This window comes from Mesocricetus auratus, unplaced genomic scaffold, assembly GCF_017639785.1.
Source record: "Mesocricetus auratus isolate SY011 unplaced genomic scaffold, BCM_Maur_2.0 Super-Scaffold_100676, whole genome shotgun sequence".
In the NCBI taxonomy this organism is placed as follows: domain Eukaryota; kingdom Metazoa; phylum Chordata; class Mammalia; order Rodentia; family Cricetidae; genus Mesocricetus; species Mesocricetus auratus.
The window spans coordinates 158,174,310-158,190,554 of record NW_024429266.1 but is presented as its reverse complement, the minus strand read 5'-3'; the positions used below and the strand labels follow the sequence as shown (position 1 = coordinate 158,190,554).

At 43.7% G+C, this 16,245-nt stretch overlaps 1 protein-coding gene across 1 annotated transcript; it reads left to right on the top strand.

Annotated features, from left to right (window-relative positions):
* The first annotated feature begins 1,121 nt into the window (after positions 1–1,121).
* Positions 1,122–14,460, top strand: Lmod3 (leiomodin 3). The gene is made up of 3 exons (XM_005071192.4): positions 1,122–1,668; positions 4,987–6,348; positions 13,935–14,460. Exons 1-3 carry the CDS (start codon positions 1,375–1,377, stop codon positions 13,959–13,961), a joined length of 1,683 nt encoding a protein of 560 aa, XP_005071249.1. The 5' UTR covers positions 1,122–1,374; the 3' UTR covers positions 13,962–14,460.
* Positions 14,461–16,245: the final 1,785 nt, after the last annotated feature.

The window sequence follows — 16,245 nt, the reverse complement described above, 5'->3', positions numbered from 1 at the left end:
TCTGTTGGGGGATGGGTAGTCTTCGAGGCAGGTTCTCTAGAGGTAGCCTTGGCTGTCCTGGAACTTGCTTTGTAGACCAGGCTAATCTTGAACTCACACAGTTCAGCCTGCCCCTGCCTTCTGAGTACTGAGACTAAAGATGTGCAGAACCATGCATGGTTTTTATTTCTCCTTAAATACATTCTTTCAACTTCTTGTCACAAAAATATCCTCTTATGCCGCTGCTTTAGAGCTTGATATAGTCAACAAAAGAATAAACTTAGGCTTTCATCTGCCTGGGAGTGTATCTGAGGGATACATCTTGAAAAGTAGAATTGCTGGGTCAAAAGAAATGGACATTTGTACTTGAAAAAAATTATTGCTCCCTCTGCCCCCACCCTGTTACAAAAAAAAATCTTTCACAGTTTTTTCCCCAGTACTTTAGTGGTTTGGGGTTTTTTTGTTTTGTTTAATGTCTCTTCAGATTCATCTTAATTTATCTAGCTTTGATGGATGCTAACTAAGGATATAAACGGTTTAAAAAGCTCAGCCCCTCCCTTCCATGGGAATCCAGGGCCCGTTATCCCCATCTGTCAGGTCACAGGATCTAGGTATAGATAAGGGCAGCTCGCACAGTTTTGCTTACACAGGGGTGAATACCATAGCAAGAGCTGAGCTGTTCTCTTCAGGGGTACTGCTTCCAGAGCCTGCCCAAGAGAAGAGTGGAAGCTTGCCTTCCACCTTCAAGGGACTTCAGTTTTTTGTTCTTGTTGTTGTTTGTTTTTTATTTTGTTTGTTTTGTTTTTTAATACCAGGAGAAACTGCATTAGTTGGCTGGATTTTATTCTGATGCTTTGTGACCTGGTGAAATAAGCAACAACAGGCTTGCCCCGGAGATCCAGAGCAGTGGGTGTGGGCAGCGTGGAGTTGGACCCCGCCATGGGAGGGCATTAGAAAAGAATGCTGTTGGTTTCTGCATGGATTCTGTAGTCGGCTACTCCCGTCCGGCGTAGCAGCTGTACTGAAATGTCAGATGGATTTGTACAGCTGACTCAAGTTGCCGAAAAGGGAGTCATGCAGTAGCTCCACAACTTGACTCTGCCCAGAAAACCTTGCTTAATATAGATCCCACATGAGCGGAGCCGTAGTCACTCCTAGGAGCCCAACAAACACCATTGAGGGAGAAAATATCTCAAGGGTGGGTTGACCTGGGATATTTGTTAACTGGAAGACACTGAGGCATACTGATTCTTCTTCTCTCTCTCTCTCTCTCTCTCTCTCTCTCTCTCTCTCTCTCTCTCTCTCTCTCTCTCTCTCTCTCTCTGTCTCTCTCTTAATCGTCTTGGATTAGTTATTCTTTTCTGGTGATCTAGAAACAGATAGAGACAGTATACCATGTCGGAGCACAGCAGAAATTCAGACCAAGAAGACACCCTTAGTGAGGAGCTTAATGAAGACGAGATCTTGGCCAACTTGTCCCCTGAAGAGCTGAAGGAACTGCAGTCGGAGATGGAAGTCATGGCCCCTGACCCCCACCTCCCTGTGGGGATGATCCAAAAGGATCAAACCAAGAAGGCACCTACAGGAAACTTCGACCACAAATCTCTCGTCGATTACATGTACCTGCAAAAGGCATCTAGACGCATGGTGGAAGATGAACGAGTTCCTGTCAGTTTTGTGCAGTCCGAGGTAACCTGGGATCTGAGGGACACAAATGGCTGCAGGGACTGGGCTGGCAGGGTCTGCTTTGCAATTGTGATTTCTCGAGACTACAGGATGCGGTTCTGTTTTGGATTTGGCCACATCGAAATTGCATCATAATTATTCATTTCTATCCCAGGCTGTAACTTTCTGAAGGAAGGTATAATTGTGGGGGAAAGCTGATGGTTTCTTGTCAGTGTCTCTGTTTCAACACTGACCCTGAGGTCTCTGTGTGGAGTCCATGGTCTGTAGCCATGATATGTATTATTAATTCATAACCCAGAAGTTGCTGTTCTGACTTTTTTGACTTCTCCCTTTGAGAATGTCATCAAAACTCTACTCCCCCTTGCTCCAGACTACCTCTGCCCGTACAATATTTTGCATAGAATGTCAAAGACTCCCCAGTTCTGTGGAAATCTGGCCATCTACACTAAACCAAACCCAAGACTGAGGATGTGGTCACATTGTACATTGGGCATCAATGATGACACTGGAAATTGATGGCTGCAAAACTGTTTTTAAGAGAGTCCTTTCTTGAGGCATTTTAATCTGAAAACTAGAACTGCCATAAGCTTTACAAACCTACTATGTATAAAGCACAATTACAAATTTTAATTACATTTCATTGTTAGTTGTGTGTATGTGTGTGTTTGTAGGTCAGGTTTGGTGGCAGGTGCCTTTACCTGCTGAGCCATCTTGAGGGTCCTAAAGCACAAATTACAATGTTGCACTTAAAAATAACTTAGAAAAAAGGAGACAGATTTCCCAAGTATGGTTTCTCCTGGCCCACCTGCTAGATAAGATACAGGTGTATCTTATCACAGTGCTGTCACACTGGTGTGATCACAGCAAGTAGTGAGCAGAAACACCATCTGAACGCCAGGGAATAAGCTTGATCAAGCTAGAGCTTACCATGCGTGTGATTTGCAGACTTCTGACAGTTGCAAGTCCGTGGGTTCGAAGACAATCCCACCTGAATACCCATTTTAGGAGGGTTACAGAACAAGTGTTTCTGTTTCTTCCCCTGGTGTGCATTAAACAGCTTGGTGATTGGGCTCCCCCTGCTGGGACAGATAGGGAATGGGATAGTGCAGGTTTTAGGAGGAAGTTAAGGACTGTTACCAACTGTCAATCCAATCTGCAATGTATCATCAGCATTAAGTTCTTGCTCAGACTACTGTGCGCTATAATTCTCCACTAGCTTTCAGAATTACACCCACAAGATACAAAGGTGGATGCAAATCGATGCATGAGACTCTAGGGAACACTGATCCGAAAGACCGCCATTTCCCTTCCCAGACACAGCAAAGAGTTGTAAATCTCACCCTAATCCTGTTCCATTTTAAGGCTGGCTCTTCCTTCAAGGTGATTTGCTTCAGGGTCTAGTGAGACTAGAAAACAATGGTGTCTTTCTCAGAGCCTGGATCCAAACCAAGGTTTAAAAACAAACAAAACAAAACAAAAACACTCTAGTTTATCAGACTATTCTCATGTCCCTGTTCCATGTCATATTCTCAGGAACTGCAATGTGCATGTCAGTGAAAGTAGTGGATACTTTAGGAAGGCTAGTTACCTGTAGGGTAGAGGGAAATCATTTTCTAACCCAGTGCTTTGAGTACAAGGACTACCATTTAACTACACATAAAGACTTTGATACATGGTCTTTAAAATCTGTATCATCAAGTTTCCAAATAAGTTTTAACACTGAAAACAAAAATTAGCTCTTGGCCTTGTGAATCCTCAGGGATTATATCCTTGAATTCAACCAGTTGTGAATTGAAAGCGTGCGTGCGCGCGCGCGGGCACACACACACACACACACACACACATACACACACACAAAAGTTGTTTGTTTGTTTTGTCATGTAGACTGTATATATACAGATTTTTTTCTTTTCATTTTTTTAAACAATAAAGTATTCCTGTTTACTTGTGTAGTAGATATTAGGTGGTCTACAGACAATGTAAAATAGCACTTGTATGGGTTATGGGTATGCAGGACATATATGTGTATGTGCCTATACATATATATGTATGAGAGAATTAAGCACCCATGGATTTTGGTGTTCCAAGAAGCAATTTCCAAAGAACCCAAATTTCAAGTGTGTCTGGAAAGATATAAGCACAGCCCCAACTGTGTCTACAAACGTCCATCCTTATTTGGTTGTATTTGCTTACCATAGGGTCTTCTGTATCAGAAAGACAAGGCAAACTTAAAACCCAAGGCCACACAGTATAAACATAGGGCAACTAGCAGACCCTTCAGTTGTCTCAGGGGTCGCCTTTCTGACTCAGGAAAAACAAACAAACAAAATCAGGAATTCAGTAATGATTATTCATTGAATTATACATTGAAAAAATTTTTACACAAGGTTTGTTAACTTGATTTTTTCACTTACAATGTTTTTCATTTAATTTTTCTGTTTGTTTTATTTTTGAGATAGGATTTCTGTATGTAGGCTTGGCTAGTCAGGAACTCACTATTTAGACCAAGTTGGCCCAGAACCCAGAGATCTGCCTGCCTCTGCCTTCTGAGTGCTGAGGCTAAAATTGTGTGCCACCATGACTGGCTTCATTTAAATTTTTATAAAATCTTTTATGTATATATGTGTACATGTGTGTGAATAAGTATGTGCGTGTGCGCATGAACACAAGAAAAAAGGGGAGACAACCTCAGGTATCCTCAGCATTCCTTGTTTACGTCAGGATCTCTTGTTTATCACTGCATATGCCAGGCTAGCTGGCCATGAGCCTTCAGAGATTCATATATCTCCATCTCCCATCTTTCATCGTATTTTATATGGGCACTGAAGATTTGAACTCATGTCCTCGGATCCTCCAGCTTGTGTAGCAAGTACTTTGCCCACCAAACCATCTCCCCAGCCCTAAAAATGATCTTGTTCTTGTTCTTGTTTTGTTTTGTTTTGTTTTGACACAGAGTTTCTTTGTATAGCGTTGGCTGTCCTGGGACTAGCTCTGTAGACTAGGCTGGCCTTGCACTCACAGAGATCCTACTGCCTCTGCCTTCCAGGTGCTGGGATCAAAGGCATGAAACACCACCACCCATCTAAAAATGTTTTTAAAAGATTGGTGTGTGTGTGTGTGAAATTAGTATTAGTGCATTTGCATACAGTGCCTGAAGAGGCCAGAAGAGGGCATCAGATCTCTGGAACTGGAGTTACAAGTGGCTGCCAAGTAGGCAGATGTGGAGGGGATTGGGTTCAAGCTCAGGTCCTCTGGAAGAGCAGCAAATACTCTTAACTGCTGAGCCCTATGTATTCTAACTGTCATATACCCATCTTTTAGGAAAACACTCAAAAACAGCATGAAGTAGGAGACAAAGGTGTTAAGAACATGCCCCAGTTTTTAAAAGAAAAGCTCAATAGTGAAATAGTTGCAAATAAAAGAGAATCCAATGGGAGCAACAATATACAAGAAACAGAAGATGAAGAGGATGATGAAGATGAAGAGGATGATGAAGATGAAGAAGAAGATGAAGATGATGAAGATGAAGATGAAGATGAAAAAGCCAGAAGAGAAAAAACGGAACAAATCCAAAACAGTTCAGGCGCCTGTCAGCAGCCAACACTGAAAGCACTGGAAGAACAAAAAGACAGACCAGAGACCAAAGAAAAAACTGAGAAGAAAATAACCAAATTAGACCCTAAAAAGTTAGCTCTAGATACCAGTTTTCTGAAGGTAAGCGCAAGGCCTTCAGGGAATCAGACAGACCTAGATGGAAGCTTGAGACGCGTGAGGCAGAACGACCCTGACATGAAGGAACTCAACCTGAACAACATTGAAAACATCCCTAAAGAAATGTTACTGGACTTCGTCAATGCGATGAAGAAGAACAAACACATCAAAAGCTTTAGTTTGGCCAACGTTGGTGCTGATGAGAGTGTAGCATTCGCCTTGGCCAACATGTTGCGCGAAAACAGAAGCATTACCACACTTAACATCGAGTCCAACTTCATCACGGGGAAGGGCATCGTGGCCATCATGAGGTGCCTCCAGTTTAATGAGACTCTAACCGAACTTCGTTTTCACAACCAGAGGCATATGCTGGGCCACCACGCCGAAATGGAAATCTCAAGGCTTCTAAAGGCCAACAACACTCTGCTGAAGATGGGCTACCATTTCGAGCTTCCGGGTCCCAGAATGGTGGTAACGAATCTGCTTACCAGGAATCAGGATAAACGGAGGCAGAAAAGACAAGAGGAGCAGCAGCAGCAGCAACTTAAAGAGCAGAGAAAGCTGATAGCTATGCTGGAGAATGGGTTGGGGCTGCCCCCTGGGATGTGGGAGAGGTTGGGAGGACCCATGCCGGATCCCAGAATGCAGGAGTTCTTTCAGCCCTCATCCGGACGGCCTCTCACTGCTCAGGAAGTCCCCTTTGGTGGAAGAAAGGAAATGATCAAAAATCCACCCCAATCTCCACAGTACAAGACCGACCCTGACTCCTTCAGAGTGGTGAAGCTGAAGAGAATTCAGCGCAAATCTCGAATGCCGGAAGCCAGAGAGGCACAGGAGAAAACCAACCTCAAAGATGTAATCAAAACGCTCAAGCCAGTACCGAGAAATAGGCCACCCCCGCTGGTGGAAATCACTCCCAGAGACCAACTCCTGAATGACATCCGTCACAGCAATGTCGCCTATCTAAAACCGGTAAGTAACAGGAGGGGGAAATTGTATTTCCCAGTTGCCCTCCTCCTTCTCTCTCTCTATTTTTGAGACAGACTCTCATGTCTCCAGCTGACTTGAATGTGTAGGTAGCCGAGGGTGCTGTACCATACCATGCCCGGTTTATGTGGCCCTGGTAAATAAACCCAGGGCTTTGTGCATGCTGGGCAAGTGCACTACCAGATGAGCTATACTTCCCACGCCCTGTTAGTTTTGATTGTTGGTAAGCAGAGAAGCAACACCAATAGAGTTAAATTATTAGTTACTCTCAAGAACAGAGCCCCTTATGGCCTGTGATGATAACACTTGCAGCTAAGGTCTATTGAGCACCTGTGTAAGCTAACTGAGTCATACAATCATCCAAATTCTAGAAGGCTGGCCCAATTACTCTCTCCATTCTGTGAAGGAGACACTGAGTTAATGACATGTCTAGCAGATACCCACAAGGAAGTGATGACCCTAATATTAAAACTCAGTTTTGAGGTGTTAAGCTTTTGTTTAGTATGCTATTTTGAATCCTTGATGCACGTAGGTAAAATCAAACCGGTCTAGGCACACAGAGCTGAGAATTAAAGACCCCAGGAGCCTTCTTGAAGGAACAAATGAGGAAGAACCCAGTAAAACCCCTTTTGTAAGTAGCTGGAATAAAGGTTCTGGGGAATCAGTTCTTTATCAGCAGACAAAGCTAGACCATCTGCAAATACATTTCTGTTTGCTTTTTAGACAGCCAGACAAATGGTAAACCTCAGGTTACCATCTTCATGAGTCAACGGAGTTTAAATATATCACTGTTGTTTCAGTTTTAATATTCATGGAGTCTCTATAAAAGTCTGTGATAAAGCTGACTAGGAGAGCTGGCTTTATTCACTGAGCTTAGGTTGCAGAAATGATTTTTTTTTGGTCATTATTGCAGTGGTAGTCATACAGGCTGAAGGATCTATGGCCATAGGCTATATTGATTGATGCTTGGCTGTCATTAAAATATATATATATATTGCCTATAATTGAGCTAAGAGATTGTGTTGTCAGCATTATTTCATCACAGAGATTCCCAGTTTTTCAGGATATGAAAAACAAATACCTATGTGAGCCTGTTTTCTTTACTGAACTTTCTAATCATAAGGTAACTGCTATCATTCACATATGTCTTGAATTCCTGTCTCCTAGAAATGTATTGTCATTGTCCAATTTTCTTTTCTTTCTTTTTTTTCGGGGGGCTTCGAGACAGGCTTTCTCTGTATTGCTTTGGAGCCTGTCCTGGAACTCGCTCTGTAGATCAGGCTGGCCTCGAACTCATAGAGATCCTCCAGCCTCTGCCTCCTGAGTGCTGGGATTAAAGACGTGCACCACCAACGCCTGGCCAATTTTCTTATCAAAGGTAGTTTTCATCTGTAATTTGTAGAGCACTGGATTTGTCCTGGGACAGGTGTCAGGAGAGAGACCATCTCTTCCTGGGGCACCCAGACCTCTGCTGAGATAGGTGAGAGTGCTGTCTATGAAAATTGTCACTTTGAAGTCACAGAGGGACAGCAAATAAACAGACTAAAAGGAGCAAAAGTTTTAAAATCCATGTTGAAGGGAGAAGAGTTAAGTGGCCATCTGAGCAAAACTGGAAGGAACTAATGTTCCATCGAGACAATTCCATTCTACCCACTCACCGACATTCTTGCAGTAACTGCTCCTGTTGGTTTTATAGGAAGGGACAGGGGATCCCAGTGAATAAATTGGGTACAGGATAGACCTCGTGAAGTAGCATTTCAGGGCCAAGATTCTTTGTGTTTTACACAATGGAGGACATATCAGCTTTAGGTTTAAATTTTAGAGCAAAGAACATGAAAATAAATCCATGCTGATAACTGTAAGAGTAAACACCCTACAAAATAGGAAGGTGCTCATCTGTTCTGCAATACTATCTGTTTGAAATGTGCTTGGTCTTTGTGTGTGTGTGTGTGTGTGTGTGTGTGTGTGTGTGTGTGTGTGTGTGTGTCTACAGGTTATCTTGCCTATCTATGCTCATGGGGAGGCCAGAGGTCAACATCAGATGTCTTATTATCTATTTTTTTTAGATTTATTTATTTTGTATAGTGTTCTGCCTGTATGTATGCCTGCATGCCAGAAGAGGGCACCAGATCTCATTACAGATGGTTGTGAGCCACCATGTAGTTGCTGGGAATTGAACTTAGGACCACTAGAAGAGCAGTTAGCACTATTAACCTCTGAGCCATCTCTCCAAGCCAACATCGGTGCCTTTCTCTATTGAGAGCCACCTTATTGTTTATTTTTATTTCATGTGTACGAATGTTTTACCTGTATATTTATCTATGTACCACTCAAAGCCCTTAGAGGCCAGAAAAGGGCCCCTGACCCCCTGGGATTGGAGTTACAGATAATTGTGACCCACAGGGTGCTGGGAACTGAACCTGGGTCCTCTCACAGTGCAGCCAATGTTCTTTTCTTGTCTTTTTTTATTCTTTGTGTCTTTCACATCATTCATCTCCAACCCATTCTTTTTCCCATTATGTCTGCCCTCCAGCCTTGCAACCTCCCCCACAAAATAAAATAAAACTTGAGAGAAAAAAAGAAAAAAACTCAATCTCATCATGGAAGCTGCAGTGTGACACAGCGAGTCGTACAGTCAACCCTTTTATCCATATCTCTTTACTTGCAAATTTTCGTTGCAAAGAGTCATTGGTCTGGTTCAGGCCTCTAGTTGACTGCTACACTATAGATGCTGGGCCCTCACTGGAACTCCTCTTGGTTATCTTGTTATTGCCCTGTGTTGTGGAGATCCTGCAGCATTGGGTCTGCAGGACTGGTCCCTTCATGTGCTCCAGCAGATCGCAGATGGGGTGGGTATTGGGGTGAGTCAACTCATACGACACCTGGGCAACTACCTGGGTAGTTTCAGGGTTGGTCAGCCCGCCATCTCTCTCTTGTCCTCACCACCAGGTGAGCTCGCCTGCATCACCCTGGCTAGTTCACTCCATGCAGCAATGAGCAAGGGGCGGGCCTTGGGGCCAGCTCTACTGTGTTCCCAGGTGTGGTAGAGGAGCCACTCTCTTGAGTGTTGCAGGGACAGCTCTCCCTCTCTTATGACCGTAGGGCTGGATGGAGGGGGCAGCCAGTGTGCTTAACCACAGACATTCCAGCCACTCAGCCTCATTTTTGTTTTCAAGATCCATCTCACTGAATGTGGCAGTTGATCTTCTGACTAGACTCTCTGGGCAATGAGTGCCTGGGATCTGCCTATTTCTGTCCCATCCCAACACTGGGGCTACAGTTAATGCACCACCAGAATTTTATATGGATCCTGGGGATCTGAACTCAAGTCCCCATGCTGGCACAGTAGGGATCTTGCACTCTGAGATGGCTCCCTAATGTCATTCTTCCTGAATATAAACTAAGAAGGAACATCCTTTTTTAGTGGTAGACTTGCTTGTTAACCTCTGCTTTGAAGTGGCTTTGTACCTTCTGGTTGCTAACAGTTCCTCTTGCCTTCAGTTGCCTGGTACAGGCTGCAATGGCTATTGTTTTGCATGTATCTCACCTACAAAATACCCCATGACATCTTCTATTTGGCCCTGGAAAGTACTCTGTGAGGACAATGTGAAGACACATCACTCCACTGTTGGATATGCTTCACTCATGTCTGCTCTCCCCGGCCCCCCAGTCTGTGCCTTCTTTCCACGGAATGAGTGTCTGCTTTAAAGTCAGATCATAGAACAATCTTTTCAAAGCGTTTCAATTTTCTTTTGCTTGTCTTTTGAAATAATATTAGATTGACAGACACTCAACACCAGCACAAAGTCGTCTTACCTCCACCCATCACCTGTTCCCCAGTTGCTGCATTATTTAAATTGTAATACAGTTGCACATGAGTGATCCCAAGGCTCAGTGGCGGTAATGGTAGCATGTGCTTGCCCTGCCTATGGCTAGCTGCTGTAAAAACCTTCTGCTGCCAGATGCTTCCTCATACCAGAGGAAGAGAAACACCACAAAGCTACATCTTAAACTCAGTGACATGCTGTAAACATTAGCAGGGGTGATGTCATGACTGCCAGCACAAAGGTATGTTTGTCTTTGGTCAGTCAAACGAGACCTAGTCGGGTTCATTTTTATAAAGGAGAAATGAAAGTTTTGCGAGTCTGGGGCATGGGTGCAACAATGAGGTAAAAATTAATATACAATTTTGATATTTTGTGGGTTTCTGTTCTTTTTAAAAAACTAATATCCCTGTCCTGGTTGGGTTTCTGTTTGTTTGCTTGTTTGTTTTTGTTTTGTTTTGTTTTTCGAGACAGGGTTTCTCTGTATTGTTTTAGAGGCTGTCCTGGAACTCACTCTGTAGACCATGCTGGCCTTGAACTCACAGAGACCCACCTGCCTCTGCCTCCCGAGTGCTGGGATTAAAGGCGTGTGCCAACAACACCCGGCTGGTTGATTGTTTCTTATTTTTTTCTTTCTTTTTTCTTTTTTCTTTTTTTTTTTTTTTTGGTTGGTTGTTTTTTGTCAACTTCTCACAAGCCATAGTCATTTGAGGAGAAGGAATTTCAATTGAGAAAAAAAAAAATCAAAAAACAAAAGCCGGGCGTTGGTGGCGCACCACGCCTTTAATCCCAGCACTCGGGAGGCAGAGGCAGGCAGATCTCTGTGAGTTCGAGGCCAGCCTGGTCTACAGAGCGAGTTCCAGGACAGCCTCCAAAGCCACAGAGAAACCCTGTCTCAAAAAAAAAGAGAGAGAGAGAGAAAACCCCCAGGAGACTGGTCTGTGATGTCCCAACTCCCTGTGGGTGTTGCCATCCCTAAGCAAGTGGTCCTGGGATGTGTGTGTGTGTGCACATGTGTGTATACATATTCAGAATGAGCCCATGGGGAGCAGGCCAGCGCATGTGGTCCTGGGATGTGTGTGTGTGTGTGTGTGTGTGTGTGTGTGTGTGTGTGTGTGTGTTTGTCTGGGAATTGAACTCAGAACTTTTGTTTTGTTTTGTCTTTTTGGAGACAGGGTTTCTCTGTGTAGCTCTTGCTGTCCTGGAACTTACTCTGTAGACTAGGCTGGCCTCGAACTCACAGAGATCTGCCTCCCAAGTGCTGGGATTAAAGGCGTGGGCCACCACTGTCCAGCTTGGACTCAGAGATTTGCACATGCTGGACAAATGCTCTCCTACCAGTTCCTTCTGCATTGTGACCTCTGTGGGGCTGAGAAACAGCCTCTCCAGTTTTTTTTCCCCCCACACTTGCTACCTCCAAACCACCTTGCTTCATTCCCATTTATTGTTTCCTGAAGAAGTTTTTAGTTTGCTCTTGCTTTTAAAGTCTTGCCCAAGAAAGTGTGCTCCTTAGGTAACAACCAACTCCATTTCCCTACAAGTTAACAACTGTCAATCACTCTGAAGCCAACACAAAGCAAGTTTCCCCCTCCCCCACAAGCACATGGTTTTCTTTAATCTATCTCAACGTTTTGGTGATTCATTTGCCACCTACCATTCCAGAGAAACCTTTGTGCCTTTCACTGAGATGAGATCCCCGTTCTCAGCAACTGTGTAATTCACTGGTGCTGAGCGCATGTGGAGCAAAGCCAAGTTCTCAGGCCAAAACTGACTGAACATTCATTCCACCTCTCTTTGGGCCCACCTGCACGTCTAGACCGTTCCCAGCCCAGTCAGCAAGGGAGTAGCAGTGCCGGGCTTTCCCTCCAGTGAGACTTCAGTCTGATAGCATCGTGTGCAGCCCTGGATCGCAGAGCCTCAGTGGTGCATGAGCAGTTGCAGAGTTTAAGATGACAGATAGGAGCATTCATCTCTGTCCCCCCCCCACACACACAGATGCAGATGTGCTAGGATTGTAAGATTTATTTCAATGGTGGTTATTAAGACTTTTATCTTGAATCCAGCTGGACTGATGGGGTTGTCCTTCTGTATATTTCTATCTTACTGGTTGATGAATAAAACCGTTGACTAATAGGACAGCAAGATAGGTGGGACTAGAAGATGAGGAGGATTATGGGAAACATAGGCAGAGTCAATCACCATGTAGGATGCCAGAGGAGTTGCAGGTCCCCAGACCTTTCTCTGGCAAGATAAGACCACGTGGAAATACTTAGATGAATAGAAACAGGTTAATAATTAAGACAGAGCTATCCAATAAGAAGCCCAAGCCAACAGTTTCATAATTAATACAGTGTCCATGTGTTCATTTGAGGCTCTAGGCAGATGTGAAACCGGGCAGGAATTCTGTAACACTGGAGTTAGAGAGTAGAGTTACAGAGTAGAGAGAAGATAAGCATTAAGGAATTTGAGAGATGTACACTGTGTCCAGAAGGGCTCTTACCCTGAAGTAGATTATGATAGAGGTATATAAAGAGTTACAGATAACAGATACAGTACATACTGCTGGCTTGATTTTGTGTCTAGGAAGCAGTATATGACATGACTCAGAAATTGAATCGATTTCAGTGGGTAGAAGAAGAGATCATTTGAGGCTATAGTGTCCTATGGATGCTGTAAAGTCATGGTCATTGAGATACGTTCCCTCAAATAAGCAGCATTAGCATCACTAGGGAACTGGTCAGAAGAGGGACTTCCCCATCTAAGACCTACTCAACCAGAGACTCCAGAGTCATGTCAGAGGCCACCCTCATGCATCATTCCTTGGTGCTACCCACCTTGTTTTGTGAAACAGGCCTGATAAGCTTGATAAGCAGTCAAGGGTTGCTGGCCAGGAGCCCCTGAGATCACTGTCTGCCTCTCCAGTTCTGAAACAACCAGTAGGTGCCATCACACTTGGCTTTTTTTTTTTTTTTGGCTTGTGGAGATCTAACTCATTTGCCACACAGGCACTTTACTAATGAAGCTAGCTCCTCAGCATCTAGAACACAGACAGACAGACAGACACACACACACATTATATTTATATATATATATATATGTAGCATATATATGTTATATGTATATATAACACACATATATATGTTATATGTATTATGTAGGGGGGTATGTGCATGTGAGTGTGGGTGCCTGCAGAGGTCAAAAGAGAGTGTCAGATCCTCTGGAGCTGGAGTTACAGCTAGTCATGAACTGCCTAACACGGGTGTTGGAAAATGAATTCTGGTCCTCTGCAAGAACTGATCTCCACAGCTGGGCCATCTCTCCAGCAGTTCCAGGTGTGTGACCTCAGGGAAGTCACTGTCTTCTCAGAGCCCTTCCCTTCCTTGCAAGGCTACTGTAGGACACAGTGAAATAATGTTTTGCAAAGTAAGTGTCCTGGTTTATCACTCACCCCCACTATGTAACTAGGAACTGGAAATTCTTTACTGTCAACTGGTACCAAGCTCTGAGCTTCTCTGGTTCCTGTGATTTGTTTCACCACAGGCTCACAGATCTTAGAACAGCCGTGGCACTGGTTAATGCCCAATAATACTGGTTGTTCTACCTTTATCATGAATTTGGAGCATTCTGCTACCAACATATCAAATGCCTTCTGCATCCACCAAGACATGTAAGTTTTATGATTTTCGCTGTGAACCTCTTAAACTTCCCAGGACTCATTTTTCTCTTCTTTAAATGCTTCAACCACAGGTACAGCTGCCAAAGGAACTGGCGTAAGAAGCAGCAGTGTCGTCTAGAACAAGATCTGGGCGGGAGGCTGTTTCACTAACAGTGTGGGTGACAGAACCGGGAATGTGGCTCCATACAGGCTGGGGATTGTTTGGACCAGGACAAGACAGAAGGGGAAGGATACAAAGTATCAACGTTCACAGGCAATATGTTCCAGTTCTAAGGGTTTGACTGACTGACTTGGGTGAAAATTGTAGAGTGATGCTTCTAGAAGCCGAAGTTAAAATTTTTCGTAAACACTCACTTTACTATTACTTCTTCCGGTAAATAACAATCAATCTGACAAAAGTGTTAACTGCTGATTATACCCCCACTCCCATTTCTCTCTCCTTCCATCTCTGTTGTCTTCCACTGCATGGCATCTGAAAGGGAATAAATCATGTTGAAAGCTCTGAGAATGGAAAGGGTGAAGTGAGTGCCTGGGCCTTCCACAGCTTTGGAATAAAGAATCGTTTGCTAGCTCCCTGGAGAACCAGGGAAAGCCTCCCGTCTGCCTGTACTGCCACTTACCTCACTGCTGTAACAAAACACCAGACCAAAGCAACTTACGGAAGGGAGAGTTTACTTTGGCTCATGGTTTGAGGGTCCATCATGGAGGGGAACCATGGCAGCAGTAGCCTGAGGCAGCTGGTCACATTGGTCACAGGAGGCAGGGGGAGATGGATGCAGTATTAGTGGTGTCCTCTTGGATGGTCAGCCTGGCACCCCAGGCTGTGAATGGTGCCATCCACATTCAGGGCTGGTCTTCTGTTCTCAGTTCAGCCTCTCTGTAAGGTCCCCCAAGACATACCCCGAGGTGAGTCTCCTAGGCAGTTCTAAATCCAGTCCAGCTGTCAGTGAAGATTAGTTAGCTTAGCCTGCTAACTCTGCTCAGCATTCTTCCTTGCAGACTCCCTTGGTCCTTTTCTACCATATCCTGCTTCATTTGTCAGAGTATTTTATCACAACATTAGGAAAAGAAACTAAGATGTTATCTCTCCAGAACTGATCTCTGGCCATTAGAAACTGCAATGGGCATCTTTTAAAAATTCAAGCTATCACTTCTGGCAAATTCGGAAATATCTGAGTATCTTTTAGAAAATTCAAGCTATCACTTCCGGCAAATTCATGATAGTCAAAATGTATCACATAGAAAATAGATGGGGTTTAAATGTGTATAAAATCCACGGCAGGTTTAAAAGATCCTGCTAGATTCAGTTGTTTGCCTAGCTTCAAATAAATACCTATTAAGGTTTTATTAAACAGCTTTCAAAATGCAAGGTAGACATATTAGCTGTGTGGTGTGATTTTAAGTTTTTCCAGGCTACCACCAAGATGCCTAGATATTTAATAATGTTGAGTTGACATGCATTGACTAAAGTTTCACTAAAATTTTATTCTTTTTATGTGGTTGATGCTGTAGACTCTAAACACTATCTGAAGCTCTGAACTAAAGAGAAGATTTCAGATCGCCTGGCACTAAAGCACAAAACATCCAAGCTGCCAAAATGGCTGTGGATTATTTAGAACACACAGAGGGATGATTTGGAAAGACGACATCAGTTCTCTTTTCAATGAGAGGAAAACCTAAGTGTTTTCTATTTCACCTGTGAAGTCATTAAAATGGCAAACACCCATTTCTCATAATCTGTTTCTAAATATATGAGCAATAAAGGGCTGAATGCAATGAAATACGTATGCTCACACCATTCCAACTCTAATGTCTATTTTTAAAGTGAACGGCTGTTACAACTGCTGCCTACAACTTTATTAGATTCAGGAGCTCTTTAAATTCTTTTGGTGCGGCCCTCCAGGGAAGCTTTGCAGGTTCAAAAGATCAACTGCTCTTGTCCTCTCTGAGCTCCTAAGGAATTAATAAAACACACACTCATTTCTTTCTTTCCAAATGCTCTCATCTATTTAGAAACCAAGCAACTGGGGCTGGAGAGGTAGCTTGGAGGTTAAGAGCACTTCCTGCTCTTCCAGAGGGCCTCAGTTCAGTTCCCAGAGCCCATGACAAGTAGCTCACAGCCCTGGGTAGCTCCAGCTCCAAGGGTCCAATGCCCTCTTCTGGTCTCTGTGGGCAACTGCATGCACATGGCATTGTCTCTATTAAAGTAATAAAAATAAATATGTAAAAAATCTAAACAAAAGCTGATTGGTGGTTGTACACGCCTTTAATCCCAGCAGAGGCAGACAGACAGATCTCTGTGAGTTCAAGACCAGCTTAGTCTACAAATCTTGCCTGAAAACTCCCACCCCTCACCCCCCCCAAAAAACCACCAAAATACCT

Coding starts and splice junctions, on each gene's coding strand:
- Lmod3 (XM_005071192.4), top strand. CDS start 1,375: ATGTCGGAGCACAGCAGAAATTCAGACCAAGAAGACACCCTTAGTGAG. Junction 1,669..4,986: donor TCAGTTTTGTGCAGTCCGAG/GTAACCTGGGAT, acceptor CCCATCTTTTAG/GAAAACACTCAAAAACAGCA. Junction 6,349..13,934: donor ATGTCGCCTATCTAAAACCG/GTAAGTAACAGG, acceptor CTTCAACCACAG/GTACAGCTGCCAAAGGAACT.